Genomic DNA, 19,907 nt, shown 5'->3' with positions numbered 1-19,907 from the left:
GTGCATCGAGTCAAGCTTTGGCGATTTGAAAAGCCTCAAAGTTATTGAAAGTGGCCGTCTCTAAAGGGCGTCTGCAGCACACTGTTGCACATTAAGTCTGACAGAAAGCAGTGGATTGATCTCCCAGCCGAAAGCTCCATCCTTTCTCTGTTTTTTTGTTAATGTGTTTTATTGGCAGCGGACGTGTCAGAAATAAATGACCTTGATTTACGTGAGCAGACCTCTCCTTCAAAGCAGCCCGAGTTTTCAAACGCTGCCTCTGCAATAAAGCACAAAGAGGGAAGCTGTTTATTGTTCCTCCGGTTCATTGTGGAGATCACGCCGGCCGTGATGAATGTGCGCACGGCTGCCAAGTGAGAAGTTTGACGAGCAATCGGCCAAGTGCAGTTTGGAGAATGGAGCAGCTGCTTTGTGGTGAAGTGACTTTTACCACAGGATGGCGGTACTCCAGTAGTATTTGGACCTGTTTATGGGGCTTTTCTGATTTGTTGACGTCACAGTAGGACAGCACAGGAGGATGTGATAAAATATAATTAATTCCATTTGGCTGCTTCTGTTTCAGGTCCCTGGGTTTGTGTTTGCTCTCTGTTATTGTTCACTGGGAACACAGCAAAAAGAATAGTAATGCATTATTGTTTTATGTGTGACTTTCTCACATAAAATAATACTGTTTATTTAATTTAGAGATCTGAAAAATATTACTGTTCATTCTGTCATATTATTCAGTCCTTCTCTGGTATTAAATTTGCTTTGAGCTATACCAGGGAGTGCTGCCTCCAACAACATAGGAACACACAAACAAACTCTCTGGAGCGGTTGTATATCTCATCTGGCCTGTGAACACAATGGGATTTCACAGGAAGAATTGGAAAGGATGGCAGAGAGACATCTGGGACAGATGGATGGATGACGGATGGATGGATGACAGATGGATGGACGAATGGATGATGGATGGATGACAGATGATGACAGACGGATGGATGGATAACAGATGGAGGGACAGATGGATGGATGGACGGACGGATAGAATAACGAATGGATGGATGCTGGATGGATGGATGGATGACAGATGAGGGATGGGCGGATGGATGGACGGATGGATAGATTAACGAATGGATGACAGACGGATAGATGGATGGATGGGTGGGTGGATGGATGGTTGACAAATGGATGGACGGATAGATTAATAGGTGAATTAATTATATATATGATTAATATATATTGATCAGACAATGTGTTTTTTTATTTTTTTTTTATCAGTGTGTGTGTTTTTTTTTTTTTTTTAATTAATTTTCTATTTATTTTATTTCTTTTATCGGACTATGTCAGTCACAGGAGGAGCATCACATTATCTGAAGTTTACCTGGTAACAGCTGAGGTAATTCCCACTGCTCTCCTCCATGGGGGGAACGTGGACGCTTTCATTTCTCCTGTTTGCGGCTCTGATCCGGTTCGGGGGGATGAATGAAGCCGCTGCGGACAGACGATCAGTCCGTTGCCGACCGGAAGTGTGACTTTTACCGACAATGATCCCGGTGTGAGCGACAGACGACGCGCAGGAGGAACCGAAGCAGCGGCTCTCCATCATCCGTAAGCCTTTAGCGTCTTTTTTTTTCTTCATCCCCAGACAGCGTCGCTTCTGTTGCTCATCTGCAGGGAAGATTGTGATTTTAATTGTGATTTGCCTCCGTGGCAGATATATTCTGATGACAGAGAGGAGAAATATCGTATCAGTAGGTGGTGGTTAATGATGTTGCACATCTGGATGAGAGACAGACGTAAAGCAGAGGATGTATTGATCCATAGAGGCCTGATGAGTGGTTTAACCCGGACCAGCCTGGTTCAATTAACCACACCGAGCCTGATTAAACCGCGTTATGGGATCGATTTAGTTGCATTTTAATGGTTTGAACAGATGAAACCCAATGAAGCAGGTCTCCAGATGGGTGGATTGATTGACTGACTGGCAAAAAGACGCATTTAAAAAAAATTATTTTGCCATTTTTAATGCATTTTAAACACACACGTGTATTTGTGCAATCTATGTTGTCTAATGTAAAACAGTATTAAAAACCTGTCAGTAAAAAAGGAAATTGAAAATTGTAATAATATTCACTGCGGCAACACCAACCACCAGAACTGAAGAAGCCTCTTGGATGAGAGGTGAAACGTCTTCAAGGAACTTTTTTAAAGTCCAGTGGATTGATTTAAACAACTTTGGATAAGACTGGAAAATGTATTCATATTCTAGAAAATGTCAATATTTTTATGGGACTGTTTTTCCCCACTTTATTTCACTGTGATTTCACCATTAACAGTTGTTGTTTTTTTTAAACAGATATATAGATAGATAGATCTGTCTAATAAAACAATTTAAAACGACACAAATCAATCCTCTGTTATTTCTTTCGCTCTTCATTTAAGGTGACCTGATGATGTCTTGATCGACCGGCTCCTCTATAATACATTCCCGCTGACCTTCTTGACCCTCAGAAGATGTTGCCTTTAAATGCTCCTGGAGAAACATAAACTGAGTTCACGGAGACCAGACCTCTTTCTTTGGAGGATGCAGCAGACTAGCATTATGAGGGCCCTGAGTGTCTCCCACAGCTGTGCGCTGTGCTGTAAGTATTATCTATCTCGATCTAGATTTAAGCTTAAAATGAGCGCATCTGGATTTCATTTCTCAGTGTTCAGAAGAGGTAGTAACATTCTTATCGGCTAGCGTTCTGTACAGCATTTAACTTGCATCTTTCTAATGACATTTTGGGTGTTTTGTTTTTTTTTGCCTGTTTTGAAGAAAAGTTGTGAAGTGAAAGTGCCCAGAAGCAGAGCTATGGGCTGTGGAGGGAGCAGGACTGATGCTCTGGAGCCTCGATACCTGGAGAGCTGGACTAAAGAGACGGAGTCGACATGGCTGACCAGCACAGACGCCGATATCCCCCTGTCGTCCATCCAGAGCATCCCCTCCGAGAACTCCGAGGCCGGCTACGCTTCTGAGAAAACAATCAGCCCTGGTGAGATGAGTCATGAATTATGTTTGAGAGGATGGGTGGCTGAAAGCTAAATTAATCACACAAGGAAACAGGATTTAATAAATCATTTACAGCTGGATGAATTGGTAGTTAATTAGGATCCCACTGCAGAATGACATGCTTAGTTGTTCTCTTTTTAAGGTCCCACATTGTGATTCTTTCAGCAGATTAATGAAAGTCTCACATGGGTCTTTCCATTCTTCAACTCACAATCTAACAAAAATGGTTCTTTTCACCATAACATGACTGATTTCAGTACCACTAGCTGCTGCTGGCCACGCCCCGTTCAGGAAGAAGACTCTCTCTGTATCTGTGGTTGAGGGCATAAAGCAAAATAGCTTGTAGCTTTCTCTCTGAGGTATCGTTTGACGTAGAATTAAAAATCGTCTGGTGAGTGTTTCAGTCAGCCTTGCAGCTATAAAATCAGGGTTTTTTTGAGTTTGTTTGTGAAGTGACTGCTGGTTAACTGGTGTCTGAATTGGCTGCGTTTCAGTCTCTGGTACTTCCATTGCTGCTCTGTTGTCTGATGACAGATTCAAAATAATGTGTAAATGAGAACAGCTTCTTTTTTGTGAGCACAGAGAGCTTAAAACCTACCTGTCCTTGTTCAATGATTCTACATCACTCTTAAAGTTCCACCACCTCTGAATGTCCACAGAGCTCTGTGCTGTAGGCATACTATCAGAGTTAATGATAACATTAGCTATGTTAGTGAGTGTTTGATAACGTTGGCTATGTTAGCCATCATATATATAAAAGTAATCCTCTGGGTCCTCAGTTCTTCAGATGCTGGAAGTGCAAGAGGACTCTTGTGTTCACTCTTGCAAATGGATGGATGGATGGATGGATGGATGGATGGATGGATGGATGGATGGATGGAAGTCCTCAGTTCTTCAGATGCTGGAAGTACTTGAAGACTCTTATGTTCAGTCTTGCAGCCTTGTTTGTGGCTAAAATATTTTAGAATTAGCAGAAGCATCTCTTGAAAGTGAATAAATCATGAGCAGTATAAAGCAGCTGCTCATTCTGAATCACTGCAGCAGGCGGTGAGGAGGCAGAATGTGTCAAATTTTTAGCTTAACAGCTGTTGTTGTCTAAGTTTCAACATAGAAATGCAAAAAAAAAAAAATTTCACTGGCTACGAGGCTGTCCAGTTGAGACTGAGGTACAGGTATATGTCAGGAGTAAATGTCCTTGCATTGTCACAGCTTTTATTTTATTTCCCCAAGTTTTAAGGACACACAAGACACAATTAAAATGGTTTCTTATCACATGCGTCCTTAAATGCCCATAACAAAATTTCTCTTCAGCTCTTGCAGCCTGATATCGATCACTAGTGGAACACTTGTTGAAATGACCTGTGTTTTGACATATTGGAACTGCTTTAAACTGGTATATAATTAGATTTAATTCACACCAGACTAGTAGAGTGTAGGCTAAGATTCATACTGCTTTGAACACTGAAATGGACTCTCTATCACCTGTTCAGTCATGACATCAAAGCTGGGGGTGACATCTGGTAACAAAATCCACACATTTTAAGAGGTTATTTGAATGTGGCATTTAAGAACAATCCATTCTGTGCGAGTGAAACTGAAATAAAGGTGAAAAACAGTTCAGGTGCTGTAATGCTATAGCTAAGGACCAAGAATAACTTAACAAAGCATCAGCTTCAAAAACCTTTGTTCCTCCAGTTCGTAACCAGCGCTGCTACTGACAGGTCAGACGGATCTTCTTGATGCGTCTTCTATTGTTGTTTGTCTTTTGCACTGAATCGCGCGTGTGTTTTCTTTGAAGCCACGGGGAGTTGAATGAGGCATAACAGGCTGAGGCTGCATCAAAAGGACTCAGCTTTCATGGCAACAGATACAGCTGTTTGTGAATGCAGGCCGAGGAGCCTTGATGTAATTGTGAACATAAACTGGGTTAAGCTGCACCATGAACACATAAAACAGGTCTAGAACTGGACAAATTAATCAGCAGCTGGCAATCACAAAGGTTTTCTTTATTAGTTGTTCCACATTAACGTGACATGCATGTACCTGTACAATATATCCATTAGAAAGTCTTAATTTTGTGAGTTGAGATTCCACCCCGTTAACAACATCCACTCACTGTCCACTTTATTAGGTACACCTCCTGCAGGCAAAATGGGTTCAACCTTTTACTAGCATGGTGCATCTAATAAAGTGGTCAATGAATGTATGTTCTCATTAACGATTTGTATTGTAATCATTTAAATCGGGAATAGATTGGATGTGGGCTTTGGTGCAAGTCAGTTCCCAGTCTTCTGTTATGCCCATTTTTAGATCTTTACGTCTCAGGTGAACTTGGCACTAACAGATTATATAGTTCTGATGCTGCCCCGTTACTTAGGCTGTTTTTAGGCATATTTTTTTCTAAGTTAGATTAAAATATAGCTTCTAAGCTGAAGAAAAGTTTAAAGAATTGTTTTTGTCTGTTATATTTTTATTTCCTCAAAGAACATAACACAGTGAATACAAATGTCATTCTTTTCTGTCCCTTTCAATGCCCATTTTCGAAATGCAGCATCTGCTTTCCCTGGTGCAAAACCTTGGTTTCCCCTGATTGGACTATATCGAGATAGTATCTCAGGTTCCCTAATAAATTTCTTTCCTTTAAACCAGATTGGCTGTGTGCTTTTTGTTCAGACCAGAAATAAAAAAGAGCTTTTATTTGTTCGAGGTCTGAGTGGATCAAGAGGACAAAGCTGAGTCTTTGCTCTGTTACAGTTCCAGATTTCTTTGAAGACGGCATCCCTCCTCCTGCTCAGGCTTACCTGAAGGTCTGCTCAGCTGTATCTGAAGCCAGCCTGAACGACGTGAAGCCCAGCAGCCCGCCTGCTATACAGGCCTCTCCACAGCAGGAGTCGGTGCCGCCTTCATCCGGCACCACGGTGCAGCGCCGGAGTGTTCTGCACACCGAGGAGATTGTAAGTAACTCGAGTCCGCTTTTCTTGTCATGCTTCCAGTCTTTTCTTTTAAACTGCCTCACTGAGTAAACAATGTTTGCATCTTCTAATGAAATTCCGTTCAGCCAACAAACTAAACTGAGTTAGCAGAATTAGCTCATCTTCTACAATCAAAGCTTCTTTTATTTACCATTTAAAATATTCCAAACGTGTCAAGATATGGACGGGGACAAAATCCTGAACTCCAGAAGAAGAAAAATCAAGTTATCAACCCAATTTCATTAAATTATCTGAACTTTCATGTAGTTTTTAATCAACTAATGCCAACGTTTGAGTTGACATCACACAAAGTATTAAACTGACCAACATTATGTTAACCCATCTCATCAGAAATAATGTTTACAAGCTAAAAATCTTAATTACTTTCAGTCTTGGAACCATGTAGTCAGTTAACTCATGGAAATAGTGAGTACAGTGTATACAGTTGTGCTCATAAGTTTGCCTTCCCTGGCAGAATTTGTAAGATATTTACCATTCTTTAAAGAAAACATGAATGATCAGTGCAAATTGCATGATGGTAAATAACTTTGCCAAAATAAAGCAAAAGTTTTTACACAAACACACGTGAGAATATTTCAAAAATTTTGCCAAGGTATCTGAACTCTAATTCTGCAACCAGCTGAACTGTAAGTATGTAAATGAGTCCAAATTCATCTGTTAATATCAAAGAAATGCATTTTTTTCCCACTACAGTGGGACTAAAATGTCTTTTTCTTGGCTTTTTCTTTGCATTGCCACTTCTAATTCTGCAACTAACTGAAGTATAAATAAGCAAATGAGTCTAAATTCATCTACTTATACCAAAAATTGTGTTTTTTATCCACTTGAGTGACACTGAACTGTCTTTTATTGACTTTTCTCTGTATTTAGTTTGGCTTATAAGCAATAATTCTGCAACCAGGAAAGTATAAGTAAGTAAATGAGTCCAGATTTCTCCATTTCTGTCTGCTGGGGTTTATTTCCACTAAAGTCGGACTAAACTGTCTTTCTTGGCTTTTCTGACTGTATTATCACCTTAAATTCTGCAACTAACTGAAGTAGAAATAAGTAAAGGAGTCCAAATTCATCTATTTATCCCCAAACCTGCAGTTTTTATCCACTTAAAGTGACACTAAACTGTCTTTTATTGGCTTTTCTCTGTATATTCTTTGAATTATTAGTTGTAATTCTGCATTCTGGGGGTGTTTCCAAGTCCCATCAATTACCGCCGCCAGCTACATATTTAGGTCATGTGATTCACATACATAACACACGTCTGACAATGCCATATGTGGAAATGAACAGCCTTGGAGGAGTACTGTGCTCTCTGAGTGCTTTTCTAATTTAAAGGTCATGCTGTGATTTTACTGGTCACTTGAGAACAAATTGGGCTACATGTAACCCCCGAACTAAAATGAGTTTGACACCACTGCACTCAGACAACACAAGGGTTAAAATAACCACATTGAGGCCTTGTCCTCTTGTTGTGGAAAAACCATTTCTGCAGAGCAACACCTCCTTTCTCACAACCTGCACTTAGAACAAACTTCACCACAGCATCAGTGCTTTTCCATTTTATTGTCCAATCTTTAATTCTCCTCCACCCACAGACCAAATGGCAGGACAATCGCATGTCGACCAAGCAGGTGACCATCACGGTGACGCAGAGCATCCACCAGGTGGACAAGAACGGGAAGGTGAAGAAGTCCCTCACCACCTACGAGGTTATGAAGCCCGTGGAGGCTCTCAAACAGGCGGCCACGCAAAACACTTGAGTGCAGGAGAGACGAGAAGAAGCCAAAAAACAGATACGATTGTGAAATAAAAACACTGAACATGCTTTTGTGCAGGAAGCTTTAAGGTCCGACAGCTGAGTGAAGCACAAGAACGGAAAAACAGGGATCATGTGTAACTAGGCTGTGTAGTATTTTAAACTGTATGTGTGTTTTTACTGTACTTTGACACATTGGAGACATCTAAAATGGTAGTTTGGTTGGAGAAAATACAAACAAATGACATACAGTAGACACAGTATCACATGAAACAACCAATCATTTGAATCTATATTAAGATGCTTCTGAGAGTAAATCTGTGTGTAAATCTGTTGCCAGAGTATTATCTCACACTGCTGAATATGATCAATATTTCATAGTTTTGTTATTTGGCTTTGAAACAACATGTCGTCGCTGCTGTGTGTTTGGCTCAGGAAACTGGAGATGATTGCACTAATTACAGTGAAGCCTGGACAGCAGTTGGTGGAAACTGTCTCACTGCATCGTGTTGTTTTGTACAATACAGTGTTCACTTTTTTAATCAGGTGGATTGTGTTTTCTAATGACAATAAATTAAACTAAACATGTGTGGTCCTTGTTTTAAATGACTTCGAGGATAATCTGCTTTAATACAGTATGAACACGGCGGCACTTTAAACAGCGAGCTTTTAAAGGATTGAGTCTTTATGCTTAACGTCCTCACGGTGAAGAACAGAGCTGAAGGTCAGCTGGAAAGCGTGTGAATCTGGTTCTGATGGTCGTAATGTATCCGTCCCGATCTGAACGAAGGCTCTTCTTTCTCCATCCACTTGTCCACGCTGAAATCTGGGAAGAAGAAGCCGATTTCTCTTTGAGCCGACTCCACCGAATCTGCAGAAGTCACACATTTTAAATATTATAATTTCGATATCATGACTGAGTGTTTGAATTACTAGCTCTAATTCTGCATCCAGCTAAAGTATAAGTATGTAAATGAGTCCAAATTTCTACATTTATGCCAAAATTCGCAGTTTTTATCCACAAAAGTGGGACTAAACTGTCTTTTCTTGGCTTTTTGTGTATTATCACCCCTAATTCTGCAGCTAACTGAAGTATGAATAAGTAAATGAGTCCAAATACATCTATTTGTACCAAAAAATAAGTTTTTATCCACTCAAGTGACACTAAAATGCCTTTTTTTTTTTTTGCTTTTCTGTGTTAAGTTTGAATTATTAGCTCTAATTCTACAATCAGCTGAAGTACAAGTACATGGGTCCAAATATGCCAAAAATTGAAGTTTATATCCACTGAAGTGGGACTAAAATATCTTTTATAAGCTTTTTTGTTGGTATTATCACCTCTAATTCTTCAACTAACTACAGTATGAATAAGTAAATGAGTTCAAATTCATCTATTTATACCAAAAAACTGAAGTTTTTATCCACTAAAGTGACACTAAAATGTCTTTAAATGGCTTTTCTCTGTCTTTAGTTTGAATCATTAGCGCTAATTCTTCAACCAGCCGAAGCATAAGTCAGCAAATGAGTCCAAATTTCTCCATTTATACCTAAATTTGCAGTTTTTATCCACTGAAGTGACACTAGACATTGTTAATGTGGTAAATGACTACTCTAGCTGTAAACGGCTGATTTTTAATAGAATATCTCCATAGGGGTACAGAGGAACATTTCCAGCAACCATCACTCCTGTGTTCTAATGCTACATTGTGTTAGCTCATGGTGCTGAAAGGCTCATTGATGATTAGAAAACCCTTGTGCAGTTATGCTAGCACAGGAGTAAAAGTGTGAGTCTTCATGGAAAACATGAAATTGTCTGGGTGACTCCAAACTTTTGACTGCCATCACCTGGCTATACACCGGTTATCTCTGAGGTTTTAGTTTTTGTCGAGCCGACCTTTCCTACCTGATCCATGAGTTGTATTTCTTGTGTCTGTGAGCCCAAACTGGGCCCTGATGGACTCAGGGGAGGTATATTGGGCTCTAAACACCTTGGTGGGTCCCATCAGGTCTCTCCAGTGCCGTATGGCGTCCTCCCTGGCTAAAATGTACGCTCGCATTGGACCACTGTGGGAACAATTCAGTGGAAGTTTAAGCAGTCGTGAATCAAAGTTAAATGCAGCTGAATAGTTCAGTAACGAACTGAGATGTCCAGTTAGTTATATTTAGCTATATATATATATATATATATAACAAATAAAAGCATCTGCTATATTAAATTGTAAATTCCGCTAAAAAAACCAACCAAAATGGTAAATTGTAAATGCTCTGCTCCCAGCAGATGACTCACTGACAAATCTTACTACATACTACACTTATGGTCCCACAAAGAGGTTTTAGTCTATAAGAATAAACATAACAACCACATCATGATACTGCCACCATGCTTCACATCATGATGCTGCCTCCACCATGCTCCACATCATGATGCTACCACCACCATGCTTCACATCATGATGCTGCCTCCACCATGCTTCACATGATGCTACCACCACCATGCTCCACATCATGATACCGCCACCACCATGCTTCACATCATGATACTGCCTCCACCATGCTCCACATCATGATGCTGCCTCCACCATGCTCCACATCATGATGCTACCACCACCATGCTTCACATCATGATGCTGCCTCCACCATGCTTCACATCATGATGCTGCCTCCACCATGCTCCACATCATGATGCTACCACCACCATGCTTCACATCATGATGCTGCCACCACCATGCTTCACATCATGATGCTACCACCACCATGCTTCACATCATGATGCTGCCTCCACCATGCTCCACATCATGATGCTGCCACCACCATGCTTCACATCATGATGCTGCCTCCACCATGCTCCACATCATGATGCTACCACCACCATGCTCCACATCATGATGCTGCCTCCACCATGCTCCACATCATGATGCTACCACCACCATGCTTCACATCATGATGCTGCCTCCACCATGCTTCACATCATGATGCTGCCTCCACCATGCTCCACATCATGATGCTACCACCACCATGCTTCACATCATGATGCTGCCACCACCATGCTTCACATCATGATGCTACCACCACCATGCTTCACATCATGATGCTGCCTCCACCATGCTCCACATCATGATGCTGCCACCACCATGCTTCACATCATGATGCTGCCTCCACCATGCTCCACATCATGATGCTACCACCACCATGCTCCACATCATGATGCTGCCACCACCATGCTTCACATCATGATGCTGCCTCCACCATGCTACACATGATGCTACCACCACCATGCTTCACATCATGATACCGCCACCACCATGCTTCATATCATGATGCTGCCACCACCGTGCTTTGGGATGAGTAACTATTCATATAATCATGTTTATTTTGTTGCGAACTATGATCTTTTTTTGTACAAATTCAATCTTTCTTGCAAATTTTTTACCTGCAGTGTAAATCTTGGTTTATTTTGGACACATTTTTTTAATTTTGTACTTCATTTCCTAAATGTTTGCACCATCTTTGCTGCTGTAATACTGTAAATTTCCTCACTGTGGGAGTAATAAAGGTTTATCTTATCTTAACATTATCCCATGGAGGCTGAAGTGGCTGTAGAAGTGTGTGTTGCTGCTACACTTGAACTAACTTTTCATACAAATCTACTCTTTTTCCCTGCAGGGTCTCGTGAGGAAAGAGCTCAGCTACAAATGCACATCCAGCCGATGCAGCTATCAGTCTATCAGTTTCAGCGAAATAATGCCAACTGGATCCGCTTCAAGCTCGACCGGCCGATGCGCGGAAGATGCTTCCCGATGACAAAAGCGGCAGCCAGAGAAAGGTTGCCGTAGCAACTACCGATTCACTGCTGTGACTGGAGAAAAATGACAACGTAATTACAAACACCTTTTCCAATTCAGTGGGGGCTCGCCGCATGAGGAGCTATTGTGAGCAGGCGACATGGCAATTTTCAGACAATTGCTCTGGGGATGTTGTGCTAAACATGGCTGATAATTGAAACTCCTGTTGCGAAGTTTCACAAAACTATTTACTGAGGACTTGCTGAGCATGAAATAAGAGCAGCATCAGCCCTTTTTTATGTCAGGCTCAGTGGGTTATGTAGTCTGGAAATTTCTCCATTTCAGAGTGATCATGCAGAACACAACAAGTAGCAGCAAGCAAGCAACCAACAGTGTCATGGTTTGTGGTGTTAGCACGCAGGTTTACCTTGACATGAATTCAACAAGTCTTTGATAGAAGAATCGCCCTGAGAATAAAAAAAGAGGTGAACACGTTAACACCTTCTCACTGTCATACATAGAAAATAATCTTCAGTTATTCTTCTTATTGACAGAAAGTTTCTTTCCTCTAAGTGAGTGGGTGCTTGAACAGCACAGTAAAGAATGATTCACTTGACTGCATGATGCGTCGGCTAAAATGGGCCGCTGACTCATTTATTCAGCCACACGGAGATACTACAGTAGAAGATCTAAACTCGTCTGAGTCGTGTTCACACCTGAATGTTCAGCATAAAACCTCTCAGAGTCTTGTTTTCTCCACACCAGATCTTTGCATCGAACAACTACAAAGTTATTGTCCAGGATTCTCTGGTGAAGAGCCTGAAAGGGAAAAAAAAACAGCTTGTTTGAGTCATGACAGATTGAAAATCATTGATTTCTAACTTCTGCAGTAGCCAGAAGCTAAGCTCAACAAGGATATTACAATTTAATTAAAGAAAAGTGGACAAATACCAAACTACACTCAATAAAAATATAAAGGCAACACTTGTGTTTGCTAACATTTTTTATGAGATGAACTCAAAGCTCTAAAACTTTTTCCACATACACAATATCACCATTTATCTCAAATATTGTTCACAAATCTGTCTAAATCTGTGATAGTGAGCACTCCTCCTTTGCTGAGATAATCTGTCCCACCTCACAGGTGTGCCATATCAAGATGCTGATTAGACACCATGATTAGTGCACAGGTGTGCCTTAGACTGCCCACAATAAAAGGCCACTCTGAAAGACGCAGCTTTATCACACAGATGTCGCAAGATTTGAGGGCGTGTGCAATTGGCATGTTGATCAATTAATCAAAATAGTATTGTATTCTCCTACCTGCAATGAGTGCCACAAACAACGTGTTATAGTGAAGTTAAAGAAAAACTCAATAAAACTGAAAAGAATACTATATCCCAGTGTCATTTCCAATACTGTGCAAATCTACTTTATAGTAAAAGCCAGAGGTGAGACTGCTTTAGTTGTCAGGATGATTTCTAAAATAAGTACAAGATCTTAGTGAGAGAAGCTGACCTCCATCATTAGAGGATGAGCCACAGCATCTGGTTTGATGACCGCCAGGGTGAGCTGCAGCACTTTGGACAGGCGACCAGCTGTTAGTAACATTGTCTGCAGAACGGACACAAAACACACCGTAAACAGTGAGTTAAAACGTTTAAAATTGCCCCAACAAACAGAGAATGCAGTTAAAACAAGGCTGGATAATGAGCTTAAACAACAAAGATGCTAGCCCGTTTGCTAATGTAGCATTTGAATCGTAAAATGCAGCTAATGTTCCAGAAAATGAACTTTTCCCGACCTGGCACAATATTGTCTAACCGTCAGTAGTGATAGTAGTTAATAATACTGACCTGTATCGTGGCTTGTTTCCAAAATATCAGTCAGTGAGAAACAGAACCGCCGCCATAACTGCAGCAAAACGTTATTTTATTATTTAATCAGTCGGTTCTACTGTATTCTCTACAAATGTAACGTGTAGTTTCAGTTTTACCCCAGAATTGTTAACTTACGACAAACTATGTAAGAAATAAAGAAATAATAACGTGAAAATATGATATTATAGCTGAATGACTTCTCGCCCGGGTTGGTCCGTCTGTATAAACGGTCCCCAGGAACTGAACCAGAACATCAGTTCCCCCGGCGAGAGTGATAAAAGAAAGGAATAAATAAATAAAGAATAATTGTACAAAATCCCAAAAGTAGAATACTAATTAATGTTACTCAAAATTTTCTTCTCAATCAACATACAGGCAGAGATTTAACTAAAATTAAGTTGTGTATTTACTGAAATAATTATGTACTGCCTTACATTTTACACCAGTACGTGTCACTATTTTTCATTTTTTTAAAAAATATTTATTTGCTTATTTGTTTATTTACTCGCTTGTTTATTTATTTTTCTTGTTCTTATTAATTTATTTATTTGTTTTAAGATTCCATCTTATAAGCTGTGATCTTGTTTTCTGTTGTTGATAGTATTCTTTTTAAAATCTGTTTTACAAAAAATTTTAAAAGCTTCACCAAGTTATCTTTCTTGTTTTTATTACCGCCCGGCAAAACTGCGTTTTCCGGAAGGTATTGTTTTGAGCTGCATGGTCTTGGTTGGTTGGTTGGTTGGTTGCTTGTTTGTCTGTAACAATTTGGTGTTCGTGCGATAACTCGATAAAATATTGATGTAGCCTCACCATATTTGGTACACAGGTGTACCATAATAAGACACAGGTCAAGTTCGCATTTGGTGACCGTGACCTCATTTTCAAGGTCACAGGGGTCATCTTTGTCGCCGGGTGGTCCAAGTTTGGTTAAACTTCTAGTTAATTTTTTGTTGTTGTTGCCTGCCTTATAACTTGTACTGAACTTCACTCAGCTTAGATTGTTTTAAATTGTACAATGTAAATCGATTAGCTAGTTAGTGCTTTCATCTTTCACAACCCTCTGACAGCAAAAACAGCTTCAGGTAAATACTGGCGTAACAAAACAGAGGCCAAAAAAGAGTAAAAAAATCGAACTCATCAATTTTTGTATTATTTATTTTTCTTACTTTTTTCTTAGAATCGTTGCCATTTATATAATCACTTTTTTCACTTTTAGCTCCTCTGATCCACTCAGTAATCCTATCTATCCTATGTCCTTCAGACATGTTTGAGGATAAATCAGAAAGTTCTTCTTTGAATCAGAATCTGCATCTGATAGGATTTTTAAAAAATGAAACACTTAATGAATTCATAGAACAACATCTACGCCTCACTGAAAAATCAAGAATTATTATTTTTAATTTCTAATGGATAACAAAGAGACCAGTTTCTGTGCATGTCCAATCTAAGTTTACACATCACACTTAATTTTCTAAATTTCCTACTAGACCAGTATTTGTTTCCAAACCAGCCCATCTGCCTGCATATAGACCTTATACTTGTCATTAGTTTGTACTATTAGTTCTTCTTCCATGCTATGAGGTGGTACCCCAAATAGTTTTTGAGGTTTTTCTTAGATTTGGCCTTAAATTAGTCAAAATTTTTCTGTCAAATTCTCTCTTTATGTGGCTTCTTATTACTCTGTCAAGGAACGCGGTGGAGTTATGTGACATTGGCCGTTGGTTTGTCCGTCTGTCAGTGTGTCTGTTCACAACATTACTCAAAAACAGAATGACTGATTTGGATGAAATTTTCAGGGAAGGTCAGAAATGACAGAAGGACCATGTGATTAGATTTTGGCAATGATGTGGCTTAAAATCTGGATTCACGGATTTGTTAAAGATTTCTGTATCATTGTGAGATAGCGGCACAGCGTCACTGTAACCATGACAACAAGTGAACGCTACATCAGCTGCCTGCTGATGATCACATAATTGTGATCCTATTACAAATCGAATATTGCAGACTTCTCTGAACTTATCCGTCAGAAATGATTCAAGGAACAATTGATTAAATTGTGGGGGTGTTTCTGAGTCCCATCAATTCCTGCCGCCCGCTACATATTTAGGTGACGTGATTTGGTATCCGCACATAAAGTACACATGCATAACACACGCCTGTGCTCAGTGGAAGGTCATTTTGTTTGTGTGTACATCTGTATTAAATGACCACATTCTATGGTGCTGTGATTTCTGATCATCAGTAGCTAATAAACAAATGCTGCATTTCTGATGATGCCACATGGGGGAATGAACAGCCTTGGTGGAGGTCTACGCTCTCTTAATGCAGTTAATTAATCTTTAACATAAATACACCGAAGTAAAGCTGTCCTACTGTAAAATCCAGATCTTTCCATTGCAGAACCTTAAGATGAGGGGGGATGCTGTTCAGTTTAGCAGCTGAGAGTCTCTGGGGAGCGACAGCCACACAGCAGCTAGCAGCAGGGAGAACTCGGTCCGTGGAATTTCATCCCTGTGGCAGATCAGACGTCCAGTGTGGGTTACAAACACGGAGCGCATTCCTGCAACGCAAAATGGCCACACCCTTGAAAAGTTTGAGAGATTGTACTTGTGCGTGTGTGTGTGTGTGTGTGTGTGTGTGTGTGTGTGTGTGTGTGTGTGTGTGTGTGTGTGTGTGTGTGTGTGTGTGTGTGTGTGTGTGTGTGTGTGTGTGTGTGTGTGTGTGTGTGTGTGTGTGTGTGTGTGTGTGTGTGTGTGTGCAGAATTTGACATTCAGAGAGAGAATAGGAGGGAAGAAAAGGGGGGATGCATGTCCCACATAGGTTTCTCCCACCTGCCCACGTCATGTGACTCAGGGTGACACCACAGCTGTTGCCTCCCATGAGGGGGATGGAGAGGATGAGAGGAGGTGTTGGGTGGCTTAAACGGGACACGTTTGTCAGAATACAGCACAAAAACCTCCATACTTAGATGGAATATCAAGTTTGCAAGTACTGAAATATTAATTTAGAAGAGCTAGGAGGGGGGAAAATGGGTGATGAGGGTGACGTGAGGGTGTGTTTCGTTTTATTATCACCCCTTCTGTAAACAAACTGCTGCCCATGACTGATGGAGATGAGCAAATGGTGGTGGTAAAGATGGCAACTACAGTTCCTCCAACAACAGGTATGACTGGGAGGAATGTGGCCTAATCATGATTTCACAGGTCCTGTATGTGGTTCAGCCATATCAGAGTGTTATTCTACAGTATTATGAGCTGTACAGGACAAATAGGCATCACTGTATTCCAAGTTCAAGAGATTTTTGAGGAGGTAACATGAGCTGTAGTTAACATCGTAAACCTCTCAGGGGCATTTTAATCCTTTTTCACAGAAATCCAACTTCTGCAACCGAGGCGCCTCGAGAAATTTATTGCAACAAGTGTCAGAAGCCTCTAAAAATAAAAAAAATAACTCCACCTAAATTAGTAAATGCAATCTAGCTTTGTGTTTTGTGACTCTACAGGAACCAAAAATGTTGGTTTTAGTTGCCTAAGGTCTTCAAATATCTACATTACAGTTCAAAAGTTTGGGGTCACCCAGGCAATTTTGTGTTTTCCATGAAAACTCACACTTTTATTCATGTGCTAACATAACTGCACAAGGGTTTTCTAATCATCAATGAGCCTTTCAACACCATTAGCTAACACAATGTAGCATTAGAACACAGGAGTGATGGCTGCTGGAAATGTTCCTCTGTACCCCTATGGAGATATTCCATTAAAAATCAGCCGTTTGCAGCTAGAATAGTCATTTACCACATTAACAATGTCTAGACTGGATTTCTGATTCATTTAATGTTATCTTCATTGGAAAAAATTGCATTTATTTAAAAAATGAGGACATTTCTAAGTGACCCCAAACTTTTTCATGAAAGTGTGTTTCCTATAAAGGGACACCAGATACGTTGGACCAAACTGAAGCCATTGATGTTTACTGACAATTTTATAACATCCTCACCTGGATGGCAGATTCGGGGTGTCCTCGGCTCTCTGACCAAAATAAACCCTGACTCTGTTCTAGCTGTGATCCACTGACTGCTGCTGTTGCTGCTGCTGCCTCTCCTGCAGTTGTCGTTCCCTTTTGGTGGGAGTCGGGCAGCTGACTGACTCACGACCCCCACAGGCTCTTGGGTGTCCATAGGCTGCTCTTTCTTCAGCCAGGAGACACAGTATAGGATCGTGTTAAAACATGTTACACACATCAGCAGGGAGGAAAGTTCACTGCAGTACAGGTTCTGACCGAAGTACAGTGGAAATACTGTGTGGAATTATTTACAATACCATTCAAAAGTGTTGGGTCATCCAGGCAATTTCATGTTTTCTATTAAAACTCACACTTTTATCCATGTGATAACATAACTGCATAAGGGTTTTCTAATCATCAATGAGCCTTTCAACACCATTAGCTAACACAATGTAGCATTAGAACACAGGAGTGATGGTTGCTGGAAATGTTCCTCTGTACCCCTATGGAGATATTCCATTAAAGATTTCCAGCTAGAATAGTCATTTACCACATTAACAATGTCTACGCTGTATTTCTGATTCATTTAATGTTATCTTCATTCAAAAAACTGCTTTTCTTTCAAAATCAAGGACATTTCTAAGAGACCCTAAACTTTTGAATAGCAGTGTAAAAATGTGTTTATTGCTGTTAAACCTTATAAATATCATTAGATTATTTACATATATACACTTTGTGAGTCCCTTTGTTTCATTAAGAATAAACCACTTTTCACATAATCTCACCCCTTTTCAAATGCATTATTGTAAGGTAGCTGAATATTCAAAAATGTGAAATTTCTGAAAAGTTTCCACGCTATTAACACTAAAACACATTAACGTTTGTACTTTCTTTGCATCTGACATTTTTCATTTTATTTTTTTCTTCTTGTTTATGTTTATTTACTGCACGTTTTAGCTTATTTATCAGTATTTATGGTGGTGGGAGCTGTATTCTTTCTGCTGTAGCGAACAAGTTTCCCCTCGGGGATTAATAAAGTATTTCTGTTTTCTTCTATTATAAGTTCAGCAGAACTCAAAAAACTCTTCAAACTTTGTCCCTATTTCACCTAAAATTACACAGCAATATTACCAAGCTCTTTTTTTGATATTTTATGGCAAAATGATGAACATGACCAGAAAAGAAACTATATATTTATTGTGTTCTATGTATAGAAATATATTCTTATATATTATGTGTTACAGTGAGAATATTTTTCTACTCCCTTTACTCAAATTATTCTCAACATGTAATATGCAAACAACATTCTGTAGTAATAATTAGAAGCACTGTCCGTTTATTACCGGATGTATTGCACTGAAAATGTAACTGAACCTTGCTGCTAATTGCCTGCATGCAGTAAACAGTATCTTGATACAGATATCCATATTTTACAACACATGCATGTATATTGATACATGCACAATGTACGTTGAGATATGTTCCATCATTTTTATCAGCATTTCTATTAGAACTAGTCAGTTTTGGTGAACCTTGTTTTATGGTAAAGCAGGGGTGTCAAACTCATTTTAGTTCAGGGGCCACATTCAGCCTCATTTGATTTCAAGTGGGCCAGAAAAAAAAACAAAAAAACGACAAAAACATGAGATAAACGACAAAAGTCAGACAACAAACACAAGACTAAATATTACAAAAATGACACACAAAATGACAAAATGAGAAATAAAATGACAAAAAATAGACCGACCTGAAACAAAACAAACAAGAGACAAAAAATTAGACAAAAAATTTCAAAGCAGCAAAAATTTGACCAAAAAATTACACAAGTGACACAAATGAGACAAAATGACAAAAAAAAAATAGACAAACGATGCAACCAAGACAAAAAGAAAACACAAAATGGCAAAGATGAGAAACAAGGTGACAAAAACCTGAGATAAGCAACAAAAGTCAGACAAAACAACAAAAAAAGACAAAATATTGCAAAAATGAGACACAAAGCAACAATGATCAATCTAATATTTTATTTTATGATCAAAACAGCTTGTCATGGTCCGGAAATTATTTTAAATTTATACTTTTACAAATTTACAATTTGCACTTAATGTCTTCTCTGTAATTTTTACACTTTACAAAGTCTTGGGCCAGACTGGACCCTGGTGTGCCAGTTTTGGCCCACAGGCCGCATGTTTGACACCCCTGTATTAAAAGATTTCACTTCCACTTTGATGCAAGACATTCATTAACCAAGTCAACATGTTTGTATTCTATACTGTGTTTTAAACAGACGCCAGCATCTAGTGCAGGTTGTCAGGTCTTTTCAGAATATTATTGGTTAAAGAATAACTTGTGCTGTGGCCTGCAGACTCCTCTGTGCACTGATCCAACACACTGCAGCTCACCTGTCACCCCTGAGCATTACAAAGGGACCATTTAGGGCTCCTCGGGCCCCAGTGCGACACCCA

The 19,907-nt window shown here is 39.7% G+C and overlaps 2 protein-coding genes across 3 annotated transcripts; one reads left to right on the top strand and one right to left on the bottom strand.

The window, feature by feature from the left end:
• Positions 1 to 1,357: 1,357 nt before the first annotated feature.
• On the top strand, positions 1,358 to 8,365 carry baalcb (BAALC binder of MAP3K1 and KLF4 b). 2 transcript variants are annotated; one of them, XM_022211741.2, is made up of 5 exons: positions 1,358 to 1,590; positions 2,425 to 2,624; positions 2,801 to 3,017; positions 5,789 to 5,988; positions 7,617 to 8,365. In XM_022211741.2, the coding sequence occupies exons 3-5, from the start codon at positions 2,837 to 2,839 to the stop codon at positions 7,779 to 7,781; spliced, it is 546 nt and encodes a 181-aa protein (XP_022067433.1). In that variant the 5' UTR covers positions 1,358 to 1,590; positions 2,425 to 2,624; positions 2,801 to 2,836; the 3' UTR covers positions 7,782 to 8,365. The 2 variants fall into 2 exon arrangements, with proteins under 2 accessions (XP_022067433.1, XP_022067443.1); XM_022211751.2 differs by having other exon boundaries at positions 1,359 to 1,590; positions 2,806 to 3,017.
• On the bottom strand, positions 7,566 to 13,688 carry nme6 (NME/NM23 nucleoside diphosphate kinase 6). Its single transcript, XM_051960881.1, has 6 exons — positions 13,416 to 13,688; positions 13,078 to 13,173; positions 12,276 to 12,378; positions 11,987 to 12,026; positions 9,681 to 9,841; positions 7,566 to 8,648 (listed from the first exon to the last, which is right to left on the bottom strand). The coding sequence occupies exons 2-6, from the start codon at positions 13,168 to 13,170 to the stop codon at positions 8,503 to 8,505; spliced, it is 543 nt and encodes a 180-aa protein (XP_051816841.1). The 5' UTR covers positions 13,171 to 13,173; positions 13,416 to 13,688; the 3' UTR covers positions 7,566 to 8,502.
• Positions 13,689 to 19,907: the final 6,219 nt, after the last annotated feature.

This window comes from Acanthochromis polyacanthus, chromosome 16 (assembly GCF_021347895.1).
Source record: "Acanthochromis polyacanthus isolate Apoly-LR-REF ecotype Palm Island chromosome 16, KAUST_Apoly_ChrSc, whole genome shotgun sequence".
In the NCBI taxonomy this organism is placed as follows: Eukaryota; Metazoa; Chordata; class Actinopteri; family Pomacentridae; genus Acanthochromis; species Acanthochromis polyacanthus.
Note: the sequence above shows the minus strand (reverse complement) of the source record. Positions and strands in the feature narration are given on the sequence as shown.

What these genes read in the sequence shown, in the direction of transcription:
- baalcb (XM_022211741.2), top strand. Translation starts at nt 2,837, where the DNA reads ATGGGCTGTGGAGGGAGCAGGACTGATGCTCTGGAGCCTCGATACCTG. An exon ending in TGAGAAAACAATCAGCCCTG is followed by an intron (nt 3,018 to 5,788) that starts GTGAGATGAGTC and finishes GCTCTGTTACAG; the next exon opens with TTCCAGATTTCTTTGAAGAC. An exon ending in TTCTGCACACCGAGGAGATT is followed by an intron (nt 5,989 to 7,616) that starts GTAAGTAACTCG and finishes CTCCACCCACAG; the next exon opens with ACCAAATGGCAGGACAATCG.
- nme6 (XM_051960881.1), bottom strand. Translation starts at nt 13,170, where the DNA reads ATGTTACTAACAGCTGGTCGCCTGTCCAAAGTGCTGCAGCTCACCCTG. An exon ending in CTCATCCTCTAATGATGGAG is followed by an intron (nt 12,379 to 13,077) that starts GTCAGCTTCTCT and finishes TTTCCCTTTCAG; the next exon opens with GCTCTTCACCAGAGAATCCT. An exon ending in CTTGTTGAATTCATGTCAAG is followed by an intron (nt 9,842 to 11,986) that starts GTAAACCTGCGT and finishes TTGTTCCCACAG; the next exon opens with TGGTCCAATGCGAGCGTACA.